The sequence below is a fragment of the Sebastes umbrosus genome, chromosome 17 (genome assembly GCF_015220745.1).
Source record: "Sebastes umbrosus isolate fSebUmb1 chromosome 17, fSebUmb1.pri, whole genome shotgun sequence".
NCBI lineage: Eukaryota > Metazoa > Chordata > Actinopteri > Perciformes > Sebastidae > Sebastes > Sebastes umbrosus.
In genome coordinates, this window is record NC_051285.1 from 29,226,662 (window position 1) to 29,245,846 (window position 19,185).

The 19,185-nt window shown below is 42.8% G+C and overlaps 1 protein-coding gene across 3 annotated transcripts; it reads left to right on the forward strand.

Annotated features, from left to right (window-relative positions):
- Positions 1–269: 269 nt before the first annotated feature.
- robo4 (roundabout, axon guidance receptor, homolog 4 (Drosophila)) lies at positions 270–19,185 on the forward strand. Of its 3 annotated transcripts, none has more exons than XM_037749347.1 (19): positions 270–587; positions 6,193–6,519; positions 7,971–8,125; positions 8,291–8,411; positions 8,618–8,756; positions 9,171–9,298; positions 9,564–9,679; positions 9,769–10,000; positions 10,129–10,250; positions 10,411–10,582; positions 10,699–10,890; positions 11,770–11,812; positions 11,959–12,071; positions 12,701–13,024; positions 13,253–13,357; positions 15,013–15,148; positions 15,405–15,635; positions 15,782–16,113; positions 17,916–19,185. In XM_037749347.1, exons 1-19 carry the CDS (start codon positions 398–400, stop codon positions 18,095–18,097), a joined length of 3,360 nt encoding a protein of 1,119 aa, XP_037605275.1. In that variant the 5' UTR covers positions 270–397; the 3' UTR covers positions 18,098–19,185. The 3 variants fall into 3 exon arrangements, with proteins under 3 accessions (XP_037605275.1, XP_037605276.1, XP_037605277.1); XM_037749348.1 differs by having other exon boundaries at positions 398–587; positions 15,785–16,113; positions 17,916–18,097; XM_037749349.1 differs by lacking the exon at positions 270–587 and adding an exon at positions 3,260–3,400 and having other exon boundaries at positions 17,916–19,093.

The following is a 19,185-nucleotide window of genomic DNA, read 5'->3' on the forward strand; positions in this document are numbered from 1 at the left end:
TCCCATGCAGAATGAATGGCACAGATGTTGTTGGACAAGACAGGACCCCTTGGTCCCCTTTCCCCTCACTACTCGCTCAGCATGAGGTCTGAAACTTGTTTTTTTGATCATTGTTTCCCCCCCAAGTTCTCCCTCCGCGGGAGAAAAAAAAGGACCCAAAGAGGAGGAGATGGGGCGACCACGAGAGGGAGGGAAGAGGAGCACACAGTCATGTTAAAGCAATATGAAGAAAACACACTGTTTAACTGTCTCCACATAACAAGTGGTGCGTAGGACAGGTCACATGTTTGTGGGGTGCCACAGTAGGGAGTGCAGAGTTTGCTGAGGGTATGGATGGTACAGCGGAGCTGCAGTAGGGGTTCGGGGTCTTGCATCCAGGAAGTTGTTTTGACTGAAGATGCGTGTCGGTGCGTGGCTTCTCTGGGTGTCCTGGTTCTACACCTGGCTCGAGTACTCACAGTGCCAAGACATCTGTCCAACAGAGTCAGGACTGAACAAGAGGCCAAGGAGCCGGGTCAAGGAGCACGTCCGTCACGGTGTCGGACACCAGCACACGCCTCACAGGAGCAGGCCACACCGCAAAAAAGGTGAGCCCTTAATAACTCACACAAGGTTTCAGACTGGAGGCACGCAGCACTGATGACGCGCTGAAACCTGCTGGACTGATGTCATGCAACACTTCTAATGGATCTCACTCGCTCAGATCAGCTGATAAATTCAGTCATTTGAGCATGTAAGAAATTATTTTTAAATATAAATAACATCTTGAGTGTTTGGTGTCACACGGACGCCACTGCTGTATGTGTACAAATAATTATTATCTTTTCCTTTAAAATATCTTTTTATCTTTTCCTCTGACTTTATTGAAATCCAAGAGAAGAAATTGTGCGATATGGAAGATCGCAGAGAGGTCAAACAACTAAACAAACTTATACTTCCTAAACTGATCTGAGTTCTGGGAGGGGTAGTGCTGCGTAAAAAGTGCCGTCAACATTGATCACAGATAAAGAACATACTGTATGAACATCTTTTGTATTTAACTCTATTTTACAGCTCATCCTAAAACCCCAAACAGAGCTAATGTGACAGCATAAAACAATGTTAGGTATGTTTTTTTGAGCTGTTGTAAAGGCCACACAGGAACGCCATTAGACAGTATATTAAGACAAATATAGAATATGTATTGTGTAAAAGATTTCACAGCTGTCCAAATGTTTAAATGTCTTTCTATAGTTATGGTGCCAAAGGGAAACCTGCCTGAGAATCCTAATCATGCTCTAACTGTGTGTAAAATGGATAAAAGTGTTAGAAAGAGTTGCAAAAGACAATGCAACATGCAACTCTGCACATAATGTCATTCCTCAGAGATGGATTATTCTACAAATTGATCAGAATTTGGAAAATGTAATCGTGATGAAATGCAATTACAATGTGTGAAAGAGAAAGCGTACTGCATACATAAAGACAAACACGTTCTCCAGTCTTTAATTATTCAAGAAAAGACGAGCGGTGTGCACACAGAGTACATTTTCTGTTTAAACTAGCTTAAAGCGCTCCTTTATGTTGACAGTGATTGTCGATTCCTTTACAAAACACACTTGAATTACACTCTGAATTTACTCTGAAGTCACTTTTTATCACATTCCTCACTATAGCTGACACTTTCTTTCTTTTTTCTTATTCCATCCCCGCCCTCCGGGCCCGTTCCAATACGTCTCCTGACCTTTGGTCTACAGCCTGAAAGAGGTTCCCTTCTCTCGGCACATCCCAGCCCAGCACCATTCCCATGGGTTGTGTTTAGCCGGGACTCATCCTTCATCCTCTCTAAACCTTTTGTTGGGGACTGAAAGCCGGCCGATGCCGGGGCCATCAAACCCACGTTGTTGGATCAATATAAACATCCATCACTTAGCCCCGGGCCTTTCTGAGCTGCACAATGAACAGCTCACTAAACAATACTTCATTTATGTGAGCCATTGGACGCAATGAACTAGCCGTAGTTCACTTATTTCTTGTTTTACTGTGGCGGAACTTGGAAGTAACTATCCTTCCCAAAGTTACATTTCTGCTAAATTGCATTACTTTTTTATACTTTATACCATCACAGCACCTCCATGTCCTTTATGTGTTGCATTGTAGGACAATAGTGTCCACGCATAATCTAGTATTTGTTTGGTATGCACACAGAATTTTGTGAATATACTCATTCTTTGGATTAGTCTGGAATAAATATGGAATAGGGACACAAAGCCAAATATTCAAGTAAATTTATTTCCAATTCAGTGATTTCCGCTACCAAAGTGTTTACTTACAGTTGAATACTTTGAACTCATTGAAAGAGTGAGAGAATCATAATTTCCTTCTATTGTTTAGAGACATGGGAGACTCTGAACTTCCTGTTTCCTATCAGAGTCGACAGAGCTGCTGCCACAAACTGTCAAAAACAAACAGCCAAGATGGCACATTCAGACTCTCTCCTGGACGTGCTGCTAATTCACTCAGCAGAGTTTTAAGGAAGCGGAGGAAATTTGTCGTTTAAAGCTACCAGAAAATATATAAAAAAATAATGTCAATAATTTGTCACTTTACTGTCTTATGCTGTGTTTTTAAATCAATCAATAATCAATAAAGATTTCAAGTGAGGACCGATGACCTGGGTCCTCAGAGCTTAACAGATTATTTTATGTGATATATGACATGTACAGTGAACTATTTGGCATTTGTCTCCTTTTAAAATGTCCTATATTTACAGTAAACATAGATGATATAAAATATATACAATAATTATTAAGTTAAACAGATAGATAGATAGATAGATAAATAGATAGATACTTTATTGATCATCACATTTCCATAGTGCAAACATATAAGTAAAAAGACACAAGTAAGTAAAAAAGTATAAAAAAGGAGTATAAAAAATATACCAGATATAAAAATACCAAAATGAATATAGTGCAGGATAAAAACTAAAATATGGGACTATTAAAAAAGTGAATATAGTGCAGAAAGTGATATAGTGCTGGATATTAAAATATAGGAGATATAGATATTAAGAAATGTAAAATATGGAATATAATGCAGGATAAGAACTGAGGTAGAGTTATTTAAAAAATAGATTAAAGTGCAGATAGATAGATAGATGATGGCTTTATGACAGTGAAGTGTGACCTTGTGATGTTTGTCAATATGGGTTTTATTTTGAAAAACCCATCTGACAGGAAGTGTGACGTCAGTGCTCACAGAGACGCAGTCAGTCAGAGAGGCGCTCATAGTCATTATTATGGGATGTTATTTTACTAGTCAAGTTGGAATTTAGCCTGTTTTTATCAGCTGCTTCTGGAAGTATCTCTGTTAATGATGAAGACATCACTTCTTCTTCTTCTTCTTCTTCTTCTGTCAGGTGAGCAGCTGAGTTTAATCATTCAGGGGTTTAATTCTAACTCTGAAACTAACTGAGAGTTTAACACTCTTTCACTGGCAGGATTACTGCTGTGTTTATTATAAAGAAGACATTTACTTGTTGATTCTACTTGTTTGAAGTGTGGCAATGTATTTACCATATAATATAATATAATATAAAATAATTTAATTTAATATAATAAAATCTAATATAATCTAATATAAATTACATTTTAAAGCCCAAAACTTAAATAATATTACAGGTTGCTAATGCTGTGTCTGCAGCACCTCAAAGTTCTGATGGGTCCATTAGTTTACTCACAGACAGAACCTGCTCATTCAGATAGAAGCTACAGGCTGCTGCACTTCTTTACATCATTTAAGAAGAACTATAGCAGAGTTTCACTCTCATTACAAACACAGTAAAAGATACAGTAGATTTTTAAAGTTTATTTTGCCAAAAAAAAACCTGAAAAATCCAAAATTAATATATTTGAACACAAGTTTCATATTACAGAGGAATGTCTAGTTAAAATAATGTGATACTTACAGTTTTCTTATCATTCTCTAAACCAGTGGTTCTCAAACTTTTTACACCACGTACCACCTCAGACAATATCTGATTCTCCAAGTACCACCATTATGACCAGGGGGGCATTTATTGTTCCTGTGGGGCCACATGAGGAACCCAGATTGTTGCCGGGGGCCAAATAAGTTCTGTCAGACATAAACTCTATTTTACCACTACATTCATTTAAAGAAAACATACTGAGCACTTATTTTACAGCATTTATTATCCTGAACATCACTCCAAACAGCAGATTATTATTAAGACAATGACATTATATGAACTGTACAGGACTGACTGTTTTGGGTAGGAATGTTTCCATTAACAAAACAGAGAATCCCCCAGCATGCACTGCAGGTCCACTGTACACAGTGCTGTACTGTACTCCTGTTATTGTCATCTATAGTGGTTGTTTGCATAAAAACACACAATTCAAATGATTAGGATTATTTAAATATTTGCTTTGATTAAAAAAATCTTGGCCAGCTGCTTAGAGTTAGTGTTTCTCTCTCTAATATCTATTTTAAATTGATGTGAAAACATCTCCTAACAACTGGATTTATTCAAGTGTCTCACCAAAAACTACATTTTACGAGAACATTTTACACTTGAACACATCATGATGACACTGAACCACTAAACCAGAATGTCAGTTCTGTCTAGTTGAATGCTGTTTTATGCTTTTTAGATTCTCATTTCACCAGCAGGTAAAAGCTTACTGGGAAAAGTCAACACTGTATAATACTGTAGTAGCTACGCAGAAACAGGATATGTATGTGTGTTTATACAGTAGCAATGTATTACATATACAGTATTGTAAACAGAACATTTGATCTTTCATGGAAAGTCATACAGTGAACAGAAAATTTGCCACAAAATGACATCCATCCCAAAAAAAAACACCCCTGCAACAATGAAAAACTGTCATTGTTTACACAGTGACAGTGGGGTTAAACCATAATTTACTAAATGAACATCATGCTGTATTGAAGAAGACTTGAAACTAGCGATTGAGACCATAAACTCATGTTTACAATGTTTACTGAGGTAATAAATGAAGAGAGAAGTCGGCTCCAACCCCCCCGATCACTACCGCGCAGACTCTGGCTGCAAATGACGTCAGAATATCGAGACAGCAGCTCCTGTTTGAAGCTCATGTCCATCTCTTTTTGGGATCTTTTTGGCCCCCTGTTGTATTTATTTGGATGTGTGGTTCTGAATTACAGCATGCAACATGTAGTTTAAGATTTCATAAATGTTTCTTTTAGTGTGTTTGAGACAGGAAGCAGCACCTGTGAGGCTTCAACTATGTTCTCCCAAATCATTTTCACTTCCTTGTTTTGTTTTGTTTTTTATTTTTTACATGAAGTGACGGAAACTTCATTTTTTAAATTCCACTTAAAGAGTGTCTTTGTTCTGTTGCGGATATGCTGTTGATGGAGGGAGTTCCAGTCTGCTTTTGTTAAGGTTGATGCTCATGAGACCCTGGAGCTTCCTCTCCTGTCAGGAAGCTGATCACAGTCTCCCCGTTTCCTTCATTGTGGTCATCCAACTCCACGGGAAGCTCAAACAATGGCATTCCACTGCTGCTGGCTGCAAATAGACATTGTTTGTTGGTAGCAAGGCTTCAGCGTGTTCTGTTGTGGGTGTTCTGTTGCCAGTTAAATGAACTCATAGGTGGTGATGCGTAGTGTAGGCACTGCTGTCTGGGTGTGGCTCTTCTATACATTGTAGGCTCTTATCAACATAAGAATGAGCTCAGGATGTGGTATCAGACACACATGACGGTCCACATTAAATATAGGTTCTTCTGTCATCAAACAATTCTTATTTAAGTTACAGTCATTCAGTCACAGCAGGCCACAGACTTGGCAATCCTTAACTTACTTAACATGACGTCAGAAACTCATGTGCAAGCACACCTTGACTCTCACAAACCCACTCAATAAAGTCTATTCTAAGCCATTTGAAGTTATGAATCAGACTTGACTTCATTACTCTACCACGACAGATTCATCACTTGACATGACTGTCTGTCTGAGTCTCTGTGCAACCATGTGTTGTGAAGTGAATGCAGTGGAACGGGGGAGGGAGAGTGCAACATCTAGTGGCTGAATGTTATCAACAGCACCTTTTCTAAATGTGATTAAACAGAAGTGCAACATGCAGCGTGTCACTGCTCTGCGGCTTAATATACACATGGATGCTCTTTACCCTCTCTCCAGGTACCAGAGTTCATGCACAGGATACGGCGCCCCGCATCGTCCACCAGCCCTCTGACGTGGTGGTGAAAGTTGGGAATCCCGCCACGCTCTCCTGCCGGGCGGAGGGCAGCCCGAAGCCGTACATCGAGTGGCTGCGAAACGGCCAGCCTGTGAAGACGGCGAAAGGAGACGGACACTGGTCGCAACCCATAGTTTTGTTGGAGGGGAGCATCTTCTTCCTGAGTGTGGGGGGCAAGCGAGGTCAGTCGCATGAGGGCGTCTACACCTGTGTGGCCACGAGCAGTGCAGGCAAGGCTACAAGCCGTAACGCATCGCTGTACGTTGCAGGTAAGACGGGGGGATCCCCCTACTGTGTGTTTCACCACTGAAGACTTAGAATTAAGGAAAATGTTCATGTCAGCAGTTCATTTCTGTCTCTCACAGCTGAAGTAACTGAACACACACAATCTCCTTTAGAGGAGAGCGATGGGGAGTTAAAGGCGTAGCCAACACACACACCAGATGAAGATGTATGTGGTGACAGAGGCAGAAGGGGTACAGGGGTCCAATGTCAATGTTTGCCGGACAGGAAGGGGGGGGGGGGGGTCAAACAGTGGCGCTAATTGACCTCGGACCCTCACTGTTTACTCATCTGGATCCCAGTGAGGCGGTCGACACACAGCAGCTGCTTGTCTTGGAGTCTTTACAGGACAATCAAAACTGTGATGGACACAAAGGCCATGTAGGAAAGTCCTTTAACTAACGACAGAGACAGAGAAACATCTCATTCCATCATCTAATGGTTAGGAAAGACACATGTTCTGTAAGTGGATAACGTGTTGGCTGTAGAAAAGTCAGATAAATTCCCTTTAATGATTGCTAACAGGCCGCTTTACTTCCTGTCTTTAATGAGTAAAGCCTCTAGATCCTTGTGATGTGTGTTTAGGGGACGTGAACCTTGAGCCGGCTGCATGCATGTCTTCTTGTGTGCGGTACACATTTCAAGCACAAAGGGGTAGTTTTATTTTAGTATGGTGATAATGAGTTATTGATTTGATGTTAAAGGTCAGCGCGGCAGGATTTCTATGGGATTAGATTGATGGAAACACAGTATGTTGAATAAAGGTACAGCAACTGTCCTCCGAGATCTCACAAACCATGCTCTAAACTAGCGTTTCTTCACCTCGCTGCTCCGGTCCCCGCTGGGAGCCAACACCGACACCACGCTGCTGGAGGGAAGGGACGCACGGAAGAACCAGAACCTAGACCAAGGGTCTGCAACCTGTGGCTCCGGAGCCACATGAGGCTCTTTAGCCCCTCTCCAGTGGATTTTTAAAAATGGAAATGAATAACTGTTTTTTGTTTACATTTTCATTTTTATCTATCATTATTGTAGGTTCATGGTACAACGGAGCATTAGGGCCACATTGAGGAAAATAAATAAATCTGAGATTTAGAGAATAAAGACATAGGTTTACGAGAAAAAAACGTTGTAATATTATGAATATTATATTTTTCTCGTAAAGTTATGACTTTATTCTGGAAATCTCAGAATTTGTTTCCTTTTTTGCCTTAAATGTCTCTTTTGATAGTAAAGTTTGCTGAACCCTGAGCTAGACTGAGCGGGGCAGACTGTCAGACTTTGCTGCAGTAAAATGAGGAAAAAAGGGAATATCTGGTGCTCAGAAAAAAAAATGCTTTTGTTCACAGGGAGCAGCAAAATGAAAACCAAATGAAAGTTCCTCATAGTAACTCCAGCACTCGGTTTGTGTGGACTAACCCCGACTGTGTTGTTGCAGTGTTGCAGGAGGAGTTCAGTGTGCAGCCCAGTGATGTGGAGGTGGCAGAGGGGGAGGTGGCTGTGTTCAACTGTGGCCCCCCGATGGGGCACCCTGAACCTAATGTCATCTGGAAGAAGGATGGCTTTCCCATCAACACTGACCACCACTACACGGTAAGCCCTCTGCCTTATAGGAAGGGGATTGTTTAATGCCAAAATCAATATATATGCTCCATTTGAGTCTGCATGGAGGTAGAAGGAAGTTACCGCTTTTATTGTACAACTACACAGGAAGTGGATTTCTCTAATGAATTATGAATATCTGTGCTGGTTCTGAAGGAGCTGAGCGGGAAGCTGATCATCGCTCCTGCAGAGAAGTACCACTCTGGAGCTTATGTGTGTGTGGCCAGCAACACGGGAGGAGTGAGAGAGAGCAGGGCGGCTCGGCTCTCTGTGCTGGGTGAGACAACACTCCCACAACTACCTCTTATTACTGCTTATGTTATTACTGCTTATGTTATTACTGCTTTAACAATATCGGCTTTGAATTTAGCCCCATGTTCTGAATGCAAACAAAACTACACCCAGGTACCTCAGTTCAGTACGGTTCAGTACAGTTCAGTACAGTTCAGCTCATTTCAGAGTTCCTCTTCTCTTCTACTGCAGCTAAGCCCGTGTTGGTGCTGAAGCCAGAGAACGTGTCTGTGAGAGCGGGGGAGTCGGCCCAGTTCTACTGCCGAGCTAAAGGTGACCCCCCGCCTGCTGTGGTCTGGAGCAGAGAGCAGGGGCCACTGCCCAACGGCAGGTACTTTATTACGGCAAGACACAGAAAGACACACACTCCGTTCATCGAGTCAACTTCTTTTCCTTTTCCTCCACTACAATCAAATACAAAAATAAAGATTTGACTTCAGACTTTTTTGGTTTGACAGTTTGCAGCGATTGAACCTGCAGCTGGAAGCTTCAACATACACTTATATATGTACTACGTGCATATATGTACTACGTGCATATATCATCCCATTTCATGTCGCCATTCACTCATTTAAGGTGTTTTAAGTTAGCTTCGTCACTAAGCTGCCAGCAGGTTTCCTCACGGCGTGTTTCTTTCTAATCCAACTAAAAATAGATCTGCTAAATCATCATTTCAGTCATTGTAAAAAAAGAGACCAGAGGGACAGCAAGTGTGAAAACTAACTGCTCGTGTGTGTGTGTACAGGTACCTTGTAAATCCAGACCAGACTCTCCAGATCCACTATGTGTCAGCCCAGGATGCTGGGAAGTACACCTGCACTGCTGTGAATGATGCAGGTGTGGTCACTGCCAGTGCACAGCTGCTAGTTGAAGGTAAGATGATGTCTGAAAAAGCCGGGGTTGTTTCACGGACTGTTTTTGAGTTGATAGCTTTGTTACCGGTCGACTGACCGAGGGAGTGTGGCTGCTGAGCTTCATTTTTCAAGTGAAGTGTTTGTTGCTGTGATACTCATTTCGACCACAAGAGGCTGGAGTGCACCACTACCCCATGTTCTGTTTGGGACTAAAAACATATCACTGTCTGCCAAGTGTGTCTAATAATAAATTAATAAATATAAATAAATACTTGTGTTTCCAGAGGCCACCAGCACTACACAGAGAGACCTCCACAAAGAGCTGTCAGCCCTGCGAGTTGCTCTGGACAATGTCTCCATCGCGGCCCCTGGGTCCAACATATCACAAGTCCAATGGAAGGTATGGGCATGCTAATTCAGAGAGTTTCAGAGAAAGCATGATCATTCTAGGTGTCTGATCCATGTTGTGTGTTTCCTCTCTCTGAGCAGCTCCAGTCCCCCCCGGCCCAGCCTCATTACCTCGACGGCTTCGAGGTTCTCTATCGCTCTCTGCTGCCCGCCAGCTCGGACTGGGCAGCGAAGAAGGTGGCTCTGCCCGGCTTCCAGGCTCTGGTGGGCCCCTTAAAGAGAGGCTACAAGTACGAGTTCAAAGTCCGTCCCTATGGCAGCAACTTGTACGGAAGGGAGAGCAACACCCGGCACCTCAGAGTCCCTGAGACAGGTGAGCAACTATTTGATCTAAGAATATGTGTCATTTTTAATACTTTCATGTGTTTTCCTGATCTTGAATATACAGTCCAGCCATGTTCAGAAGATAACTGTCAACTCCTCCTCCTCCTCTTAATGCAGTGCCCAGTGCCTCTCCGCTGGCTGTGACCATAACAGTGAGCCATGAGCAGAATAACACCATCCATCTGAGCTGGGAGCCTCCTCCTCATGAAACCCACAACGGCATCATACAGGGTTACCAGGTAATCACTGGAGAACAACTCTAGTCATGTCTCTTTTATTTGTATAGCCCAATATCACAAATTAAAAATAAACACTTCCTGACACTCACATCGTGAGTTCCCAATGATGCTGAAAATGTGTTGCCTACTGTAGCTTTAAGGATGCAAACTGTTTCTGCAGGTGTGGTGTGTGGAGTCTGAGGAGCAACAGTCCCAAAACTGGACAGTGGATAGCGGCCAACACAACCTTGATATCTCTACTCTCAAACCCGGGAGACGATACTGGATCACCATAGCAGCTGTCAACGGAGCCGGAGTAGGAACGCTTAGTGACACTCACGGATTTGTCATCAGTGAGCAAAACGATGCATGCTAAAACTGAAGCTGTCTGTGTCTTCAGTGTATATTCAAACCACATTACAGAAGAGAAGTTATCATGACTTCATATTTTAATTCATCTGCTTTTCAGACCCACAATTAGGCGTTCCTCCTGGGTCAGACAGCCGGGATCCGTCTCAGGTCCTGGCCCTGCTTCAGGACCCGGTGTTGATCGGCACCATTGGTGCCCTCCTGTGGTGTGTTTTGATGGTTGCAGCCGTCTACCTCTTCAGACGCCACAGCAGGACAGGCCACCTGATAGCAGGTCATGGCAGGGCTAAAGGTGTGTATACAAGGTCTATCAACAGGTCCGAATCTCAGTTACACCTGCAGAACTACAAGTCTGGGATTCAGTTATTTCAAAATGCGTTTGTTCAATCCTTTTCTGAAAAACGGAATGAAAGAGGTGAGAGTCAGGTAGACGATACTCTGAAGAGAGCTCAGTAAAAGATGACAACATCCCGGCTTCATATAAATCCTTAACAGTTCCCAAGTAATTAATTGGAGTAAAAATAAAGGGTCTGTGGAGGCCAATTTGTTTTCTAAATTAGATCCATATTTTGAGAGAGTTAGTCACAACTAGACTGATGATAACGAATGTGCATACGATAGAATGTAAAGAAATCTTTTCCAAATATACCTGAGCAGGTAGATTGTCAGTACTGCTGCCAATCCACTGCGGGAGTTTTTGAATGTTGATTTCATACATGGTCAGCATATTTTTTTTTAATCACACTGGTTTCGGATTTGTTCTCGGTATTGGCCGATACTACATCGGTATCGGGAAGGAAAATATAGTATTGGAACATCTCTAATTTTCATTCACATATCTGGAGGTCAGAGGTCGAGGGACTCCTTTGAAAATGGGCATGCCAGTTTTCCCTCGCCAAAATTCAGGGTAACTTCGTAGCATTATTTAACGTTCCTCCCGACAAGCTAACATGACACGGTTGGTACCGATGGATTCATCAGGTTTTCTAGTTTCATATGATACCACCTTCCCTCTACCTCTGAAACTCAGCCTGCTATAGTCTGCCTTAAAAAAGTAAAGGAGTGGAAGTACATTTTGTTGATAATACTTAATATACCTTTAATTAAGTTAGGAAAGGATGTGAATACTTCATCCACCTCTGTGTATAACTTTTAATGTTTTTTTTCTTAGGTTTGCAGAGACTAGCCAGTGAAGATCTCATCATCAAACACAGGTACAGCTTGGTCAATCAAAGTGCAGTAGAAACAGTTGTCGTTATTATACCTTTTAATTCAGATAGATTGAATGACTCTACTCATAAGTATTTTCACGAGAGACAGTACTAGAATATTATAAAACTTCTCAAATCCTCCTCTACAGGATGGCAGCTCCAGACTCCCCTTGGGTCTCTGGAGGCTGGAGACCTGCCTTCAACCAGAAGTATCAGGACTTATGGGCCCAAGGTCAGAAGCACCCAGGGATCCGGGGCACCAGTGAGTATTAACTGGCACATATGACTGATTTCTGGCTGAACTGCTGGTCCAACACTTGGCCTTGACACAAGATGAACTTGATATAAATGCTTGTCTAATCCAACTGAGGATAAATTGGTTGATTTGGTTGATTTGATGAGCTTGAGTTAGACATCGGAGGCTCCTGGGGTGCTTTCACACCTAACCTGTTTTGTTTTCGTTCAGATGAACTGGGATGTGTTGAACCGCTGAGTTTGGTTTGATCGGGTTGGTGTGAAAGCTGTCAATCAAACTCTGGTGCGAAACCAAATAACCAGATAGTGAGATCGCCTGTAAAGGAGTCAGTCAGTCAGTTTGTCTGTGATGTGAAATCTTGTGATGGTATGTGATTAAAAAGCGTTTATTAAAATAATCTGCTGATCTGTGTGAGCAATGTATAGCCAAGACCAGGTGGTAACCATGGTAACACCTATGCATCTCAGCATGTGAGTGCAGTTGAAACAGAGCTGTGTTGAGCTCGTGTCCTACTCAGTTTACTTCAGTGGTCACACATTCAAACACTGAGTGAATCATAGCGGCCGCACAGTAACTATAAATACTTGATAAATATGCTCCGGATTGTCAGCACATATTCATCTGTGTTTCATTAGGCCTCCCGGTCTCCTGGAAGGACCACAGCTGCGTGGACCCGGCTGTCCCCGTGGCGACCGACAGCTGCGGCGTTTACGGCACTTTTTATGTGGACCTGATGGGCAACGGCCTCAAGACATTCAACAGTCCCGGGCGCCGCCCTAAAATGGCTCACGGTCCGCCCCATCAGCAAGGAGCCGAGACCATCCAGATATTCCCTCAGCCGGCGACAAAGACCTCGCCCCTCTGTAGCCGGGAGGCGTTACCGTGGAAACAGGCCATACGCCCCCAACCCAAGATGGGTGTGCTGAGGGAGTCATGGGAAAAAAGCCACAGCAAGCAAGGTGAGTAGAGGTGGACTCTTTGTATCTGCACACCGTGTTATCTGATACATCACTACAGCGTTGAGTAAAGTACTACCAGAGATGCTCTATAACAAAGATGACGCCTCTCAAGCTCTGCACCTGGTTTGAAATGGTGTACACTTCCTGTTTCCTAAGTGGGCGGAGTCATGGCGTGTTCACCTGCCATGGTAATGTGTCCCAGATTAATGTATTTGTTTCCCCCCCCAGAGCTGCATGCAGTGAACAGTGTCCCCATAGTGCCAACCAGGAAACAGGCTTGTCCGTCCCACGTCTACAAACAGAGACTCAGTCACATACCATCGGGTCGGCACGGTACGACAACATCCATCCATACATCGTCATTGATGTCCATACACCAGCTCCTGTCTCGCTAACAGGACTGAGAGACACCTTTACACTCTAGAAACTGCACATATGAAATGGTGCTTTTAGTCAGATCAGTCTCAATATTAATGAACGCACACAGAAGGATTCACTAATGTATTTTGTGATTTATATAGAAATGACTCCTCACAAATATGTTTCAATGCACACAAAAACAGTTATTGTATATAAATGTAAAAAAAACAAACAGTGGCAGTGGTGTAGGCAGAAATCACAGTGTGGGGGGCCACAGAGATAATCAGGTGGGCCTGTCCCGTCCAAGACCAAACATCTACTTATAAGACTCTGAAAGGCATTATGTTAACTACAATAGGAGCCATGCACCACAGTTTAATCCTACAAGCCTTCTACAACTTCATCATCATCAGAGGTAATGTTACAGGTCACCTGACATGTATATTTATCTTCTTTCCTCTTCTTCAGCTTTGTTCACCTTGTTTTTAGCTGCATTTCTATTTCCGTCGTACAATGAGAGCAAAATAACCAGAGTCAAACTCCTGGTAGCCGACGTGTGCAGGTCTACTCATACCTGGACAATCAAGCTGATTCTGATCCAACAAGACAAACAGAAACACCATAACATAACATAGCATAGCACATATTCACACACACAGCTGGCAGCAACATCAGCATAAAACCCAATAAACAATAATAATGAAATCGGCCATTAGTCCATAAATGATCTTACTGTTGATGGTTCCAGCAGGAGACGACGGGGCTTCTTGGTGTTGAACACTGAAATGACTTCATAGTCCGTTTCAGAGGTGAGCAGGGACAAAGAGTTCAGTCTGATGTGATGCCCTGATGACAGTTTCTATCTTTCACCAGTAGGCCTTGTTCTGGGTCCAGTAGGGTGAGTCTTTCACCAGTAGGCCTTGTTCTGGGTCCAGTAGGGTGAGTCTTTGACCAGTAGGCCTTGTTCTGGGTCCAGTAGGGTGAGTCTTTGACCAGTAGGCCTTGTTCTGGGTCCAGTAGGGTGAGTCTTTGACCTGTAGGCCTTGTTCTGGGTCCAGTACTGAAGTCTATCTTTAGCAACAAAGAAAACCTACTACAAGTAACACAATGATGAAGCCACTAGGGCACTAAGGCTACTGATTCAACTGTAGATCACAGCTTTAACACAAAGGTTTGGAGGCCGAGGACAGAACAAGTCTGCTGTCAGACTGCTGTCAGACTACCTGAGCATTTTAAACTGCAGAGATGATGGTTGGACCAATCAGCAGCCGGCACACCCCAGACCGAACCCACACCTCCAGCCAATCAGAGAGAGAGCACCTAGATGGGAAACAAAGATCCTCACCAGACAAAGATACTCACTCTCACACAAAAACACAACAACAATTGTTTTTGTGTGCATTGAAAAGTATTTTTGTGGAGAGAGTTATTTATATATAAATCACAAAATACAGTTGTGAATCCTTCAGCGTGCGTTCATTAATATTGAGACTGATCTGACTCCAAACTTAAAGTTGAACTAGAACTTGTAGATTAGAGATGATAGTGGTTGTTATTGGTTACCGGTAATTAGTAGCCTAAGTATGTACATATTATTTGATTTCAGATTGTCCTATGTTTTTGTCCAGAGTGTGATACAGTCGCTGGCTGCCCTCGCCTGCTGCATTACTCTGCATCATTACACCTAGTGGACATGCTGCCCCCCCCACCACCGATGCCCATAGAGGACACCATGGACACACACAGCCTCACCTCAGATGAAGGGTAAGAGACACACAGCACAGACAGCTCCATAAATCAGTCTCCCATTCATCGTCTGTGGAGCAGCTCCAGACTACTTGATGACATCACAAGTTTTGAAACTTACTTCTCTGGTTTCTGCTCATGTTCACACGTATTGATTGAACTTTACAAAGATAAAGAGAACTCTGAGACTCTCCACTGTCTTACATGAGTGTATAATGATCTGGACCGACAGAGAGAACAAGCCTTACATGCCCTCCTCTTGCATCTTCCTCAGCTCCAGTCGTTCTACCAAGCTAACAATGGACATGGGTTCTGTCCCGTCAGTGTGTGCCATGTCAGGCCATCGTGGGCAACCACGACCCAACAACAGCAGCAGCTGCCCCTCCTACAGCCACCTGTCTACCACATCATATTCCATGTCAATGGATGACGAACAGGGTGGCACACTGACGGCACAGGAAGCCACCCAGTATCTGGAACTCAGCCCTAAACCTGAGAGATGCAGGTAGAGATACAGCTCAGCTGGTCCTAGTTGGTTCTGATCCTAGCACATTTAGGTTTTAGAAGAAACAATGTGCAGATGTTAACATTAATGCAACCAGTTTAATTTATAGTTTGTAGTCATCTAATCATGCCACCCCTCTCCGTCAGCAGTAAGCTGCCTGAGCAGCATCCCTCCCTGTACCGCCTCTGTGGCCCAGGCCGCTCCACACAGCCGGAGGACGACCCTGCCACCGATGATCCCGAGGCACCGCCGATTGGCTTGCGACTCGCCCGCCTCCAGAGCACACCTTCCTCCTGCTACAGCGAATGGGACGGCTCACTGTGGAACACCTGGAGCTCCGTCACGGACAGCAACATGACCAGCAGCGCTCGCACCAGCCTCATCAGCTCGGTGGACAGCTGCTACACCAACGACAGCGCCAGCTTTGCCCGCTTGCTGGCTGCGGCTGCAGAGACCATGAGTGGAGCGTCTGTGTCAGGTAAGCAGAGGAGGGAAATATCAAATATCTCCAGGCTCCTTCCTTTAAGCCGGTGGTTACCAACCTTTTTGACTCTTGACCCCTTAAAATAAAGCCCCCGGTTGCATACGTCTACCAATTATGACCATTTGAAGTTGAGTTTTATTAGGTTTTTGTTGGGAAAAACAACACCAACAACTAAAGTTAAAGATCCTCCTCACAGGATCCTGGCCTGTTGTCTTTATTGCAATTGTCCACTAGATGGAGCCCTCAGTCTATGAACGATCCCAACTAGTAACATGCAGCCATGCAGGCAGAGAGAGAGTGTGCACATACTGTACATGCCACTTTACAGCAATGGTTGTGCATGTGTCTGTTGGTGTCAGAGACGAAGACATTAAAGGTCCCATATTGTAAAAAGTGAGATTTTCATGTCTTTTATATTATAAAGCAGGTTTATGTGATATATAAATACTGTGAAAGTATCAAAACGCTCAATCCACAGAGAAACACACACAACCCGTATTCAGAAACTGTGTGTTTGAAACAAGCCGTTAGGATTTCTGTCCATTTGTGATGTCACAAATCTACAATATTTAGACCATTTCACAGTTTTAAAAGTAAACATACTAAATGTGTCCCAGTTTATTTCCTGTTGCAGTGGATGTGAATGACATCAGCTGACAGGAAGTAAACATGGACCCAAGCTGTTTCCTAGCAACGCAATTCCGTTGAAATGAGCTAAAACGGAGTGTTTCAGACAGATGGTAAATACAGGTATATTCAGGCAGACGGTATGAGAAAAATAATGTGTTTTTTTTACATTAAAGCATGTAAACATGTTCTAGTAGAAACCCAAAATACAAACATGAACCTGAAAATGAGCACGATATGGGACCTTTAAGTCTCCTGTCCCCGCTCCTATCTCCCTGTATCACCTCATCAGTCTCTCTGCTCTCCATCTGCAGGCTCCATTCAGCTTTATGCCATTTGCCAAACACTTCTGGCTGTTCTCTGCCTTGGCTGTTTCTATTTTTCATGCATACAGCAGTGAGACTACACTAACCTCCTTTTCTTACAGCAGCTTGCTGACCCCAGAGCTGTGTTCATTTTTCATCTTTTGATATTTGAAGAATCATATGTAAGGGGTTCTCCGATCAGGATTTTTTGGGGGCGATCACCGATCGCTGGAAGCAGTAGAGACAGGCTTTGGCTTTGTCAGCAAGTAATAGTAGAAAATATTCAGCTTTTACTTTTCTTTCTTAAAGAATGACTCAATTATCAAAATAGTCGAAGATTAAATTAATAACTGACAACTAATCGATTAATCGTTGCGGCTCCAGTATCGTTTGACTGGAGACGTTCTGATACTACTTGGTACTGGATTATTGGGGTTAAGGGATGGAGTACCGATACCCAGCAGTAACAGGCTTGTTTCAGACCGGGACATACAGCCTCTATAGCTTGAGCCCTTCAGCTGAGAATATAATAGAATAACTATTATTAGTCTCTGAGGTCTTTGAAATATAACAGTACCTTTAGAATCCAGAACGTCGGCTGTTGTGAATCGGCAATGTTTCCTTTGGTGCCTCAAACACGTCTGAATAGTTTTATTGTCGGTGACAGACAGCTGCTTCAAAGAAGCTTCTAAATTTGCTATTCCTCAGAGACTCATCATGAAAGGTTCTCCTCAGAGGTCTTGAAATGTTTACTTCTTCTCTAACCTTCTCCGCAGGCAAAGAGGTTTCTGTTTTAACATAATCCCCCCACACACACTGGATATTGAAATGCACGTCAACATGTTGTCCTCTTCTTGTGTTTAGACTTCTCTCCGCCAGCCTCCCCCCTCAGCGCCTTGTATCCGGCGTTTCGTGTAGAAGGCGACTCGTTCGGCGAGCTGGAGCCCGTTCCTGCGTGGGACTGGAGCATGGCCTGGGTGGAAGAAATGGAGGCTCAGTACAGAGCACAGTATGCTGGCAGGAACACCAAACCCTTTGACTCTTAGGGGACTCTGCCAGGACACTAAGAGACAGCAAATGCAAGACAAAAAGAAGAAGAGGGCAGACATGATGCTGCAACTGATTTACTTTGTTGATGTCTAAATAATTCAGAGTTTGATGTGTAGCGATTTCACAGTCAAGATAAATATCTAAATTTGAAATATAATTGGAGCCAACTGCTTGATGTGTGAGACGGCTCTGCTAGTAGATGTCTGTAATAGTTTCCCTGTTTACCTCAGGGCAGTCTGGCTACTATTTTACATCCTTCAAATGACTTCCAATGAGTTTCTAAAGTTGTCTTCCCTTCTCTGGATCCTTTCCGCTCATTAGAGAATAGGACAATGAGATACTTCCCTCGGGATTTTCTCACCCAGTGTGTTCTGAAAAGGCCAGACAGACACAAAGACGGGATGCGGAGACGGTGAGAAAGCAGTCATTAGGCAGAAGAAATACAGCGCTGGAGTTTTCCTCACAGCACACGTTTGTTTCTCATGTTTGTTGCCAGGTTTTATTAGAGGCTCGAGTTCTACCAAATAGAGCATAGCATAGTGATTTTGTACAGACTGATCAAGTGTGTATATATTCAGCATATTCAACAAATGTTATTTAAAGAATTTAAAACACAATTCAAATCTTTTTTTTCTGGCGATTTCTTTTACATTGTGGGAATTCTTTTATATTTTAAGATGATTTTTTACTTTATACATAAAGTTTGTATCAGACACAACATTCTGTAGTTCAGAGTAACAAATGTAGAAGTTGTTTTGTTCACAATTAATTTAACTAACTTGAGATTTTACCTTTAAATAACTTGAATTTTTTGGAAGCGTACAACAAGAAAGTATTGTACAAGTTAAAGTACTGTATGCTTGATGTTTTATTTAGATATTCACTAATGCTAGTAGGTTCAAAGTTTTACGTTTTGTAAGAATTTGCATTTTATTTTGTTCATATTACACGTATGTTTTATAGTTTTGAATAAAATCTTTTTATTGCTTAAAGTAAGGCTGTGAAGTTAAAGCTCCTGCCATGTTTCATGTGACATTGATGTGGTCTTTTATGTTATTTTCCCAAATTAAAAACACCTTCATAC

What these genes read in the sequence shown, in the direction of transcription:
- robo4 (XM_037749347.1), top strand. Translation starts at nt 398, where the DNA reads ATGCGTGTCGGTGCGTGGCTTCTCTGGGTGTCCTGGTTCTACACCTGG. An exon ending in GATCTCATCATCAAACACAG is followed by an intron (nt 11,813 to 11,958) that starts GTACAGCTTGGT and finishes CCTCCTCTACAG; the next exon opens with GATGGCAGCTCCAGACTCCC. An exon ending in CCTAAACCTGAGAGATGCAG is followed by an intron (nt 15,636 to 15,781) that starts GTAGAGATACAG and finishes CCTCTCCGTCAG; the next exon opens with CAGTAAGCTGCCTGAGCAGC.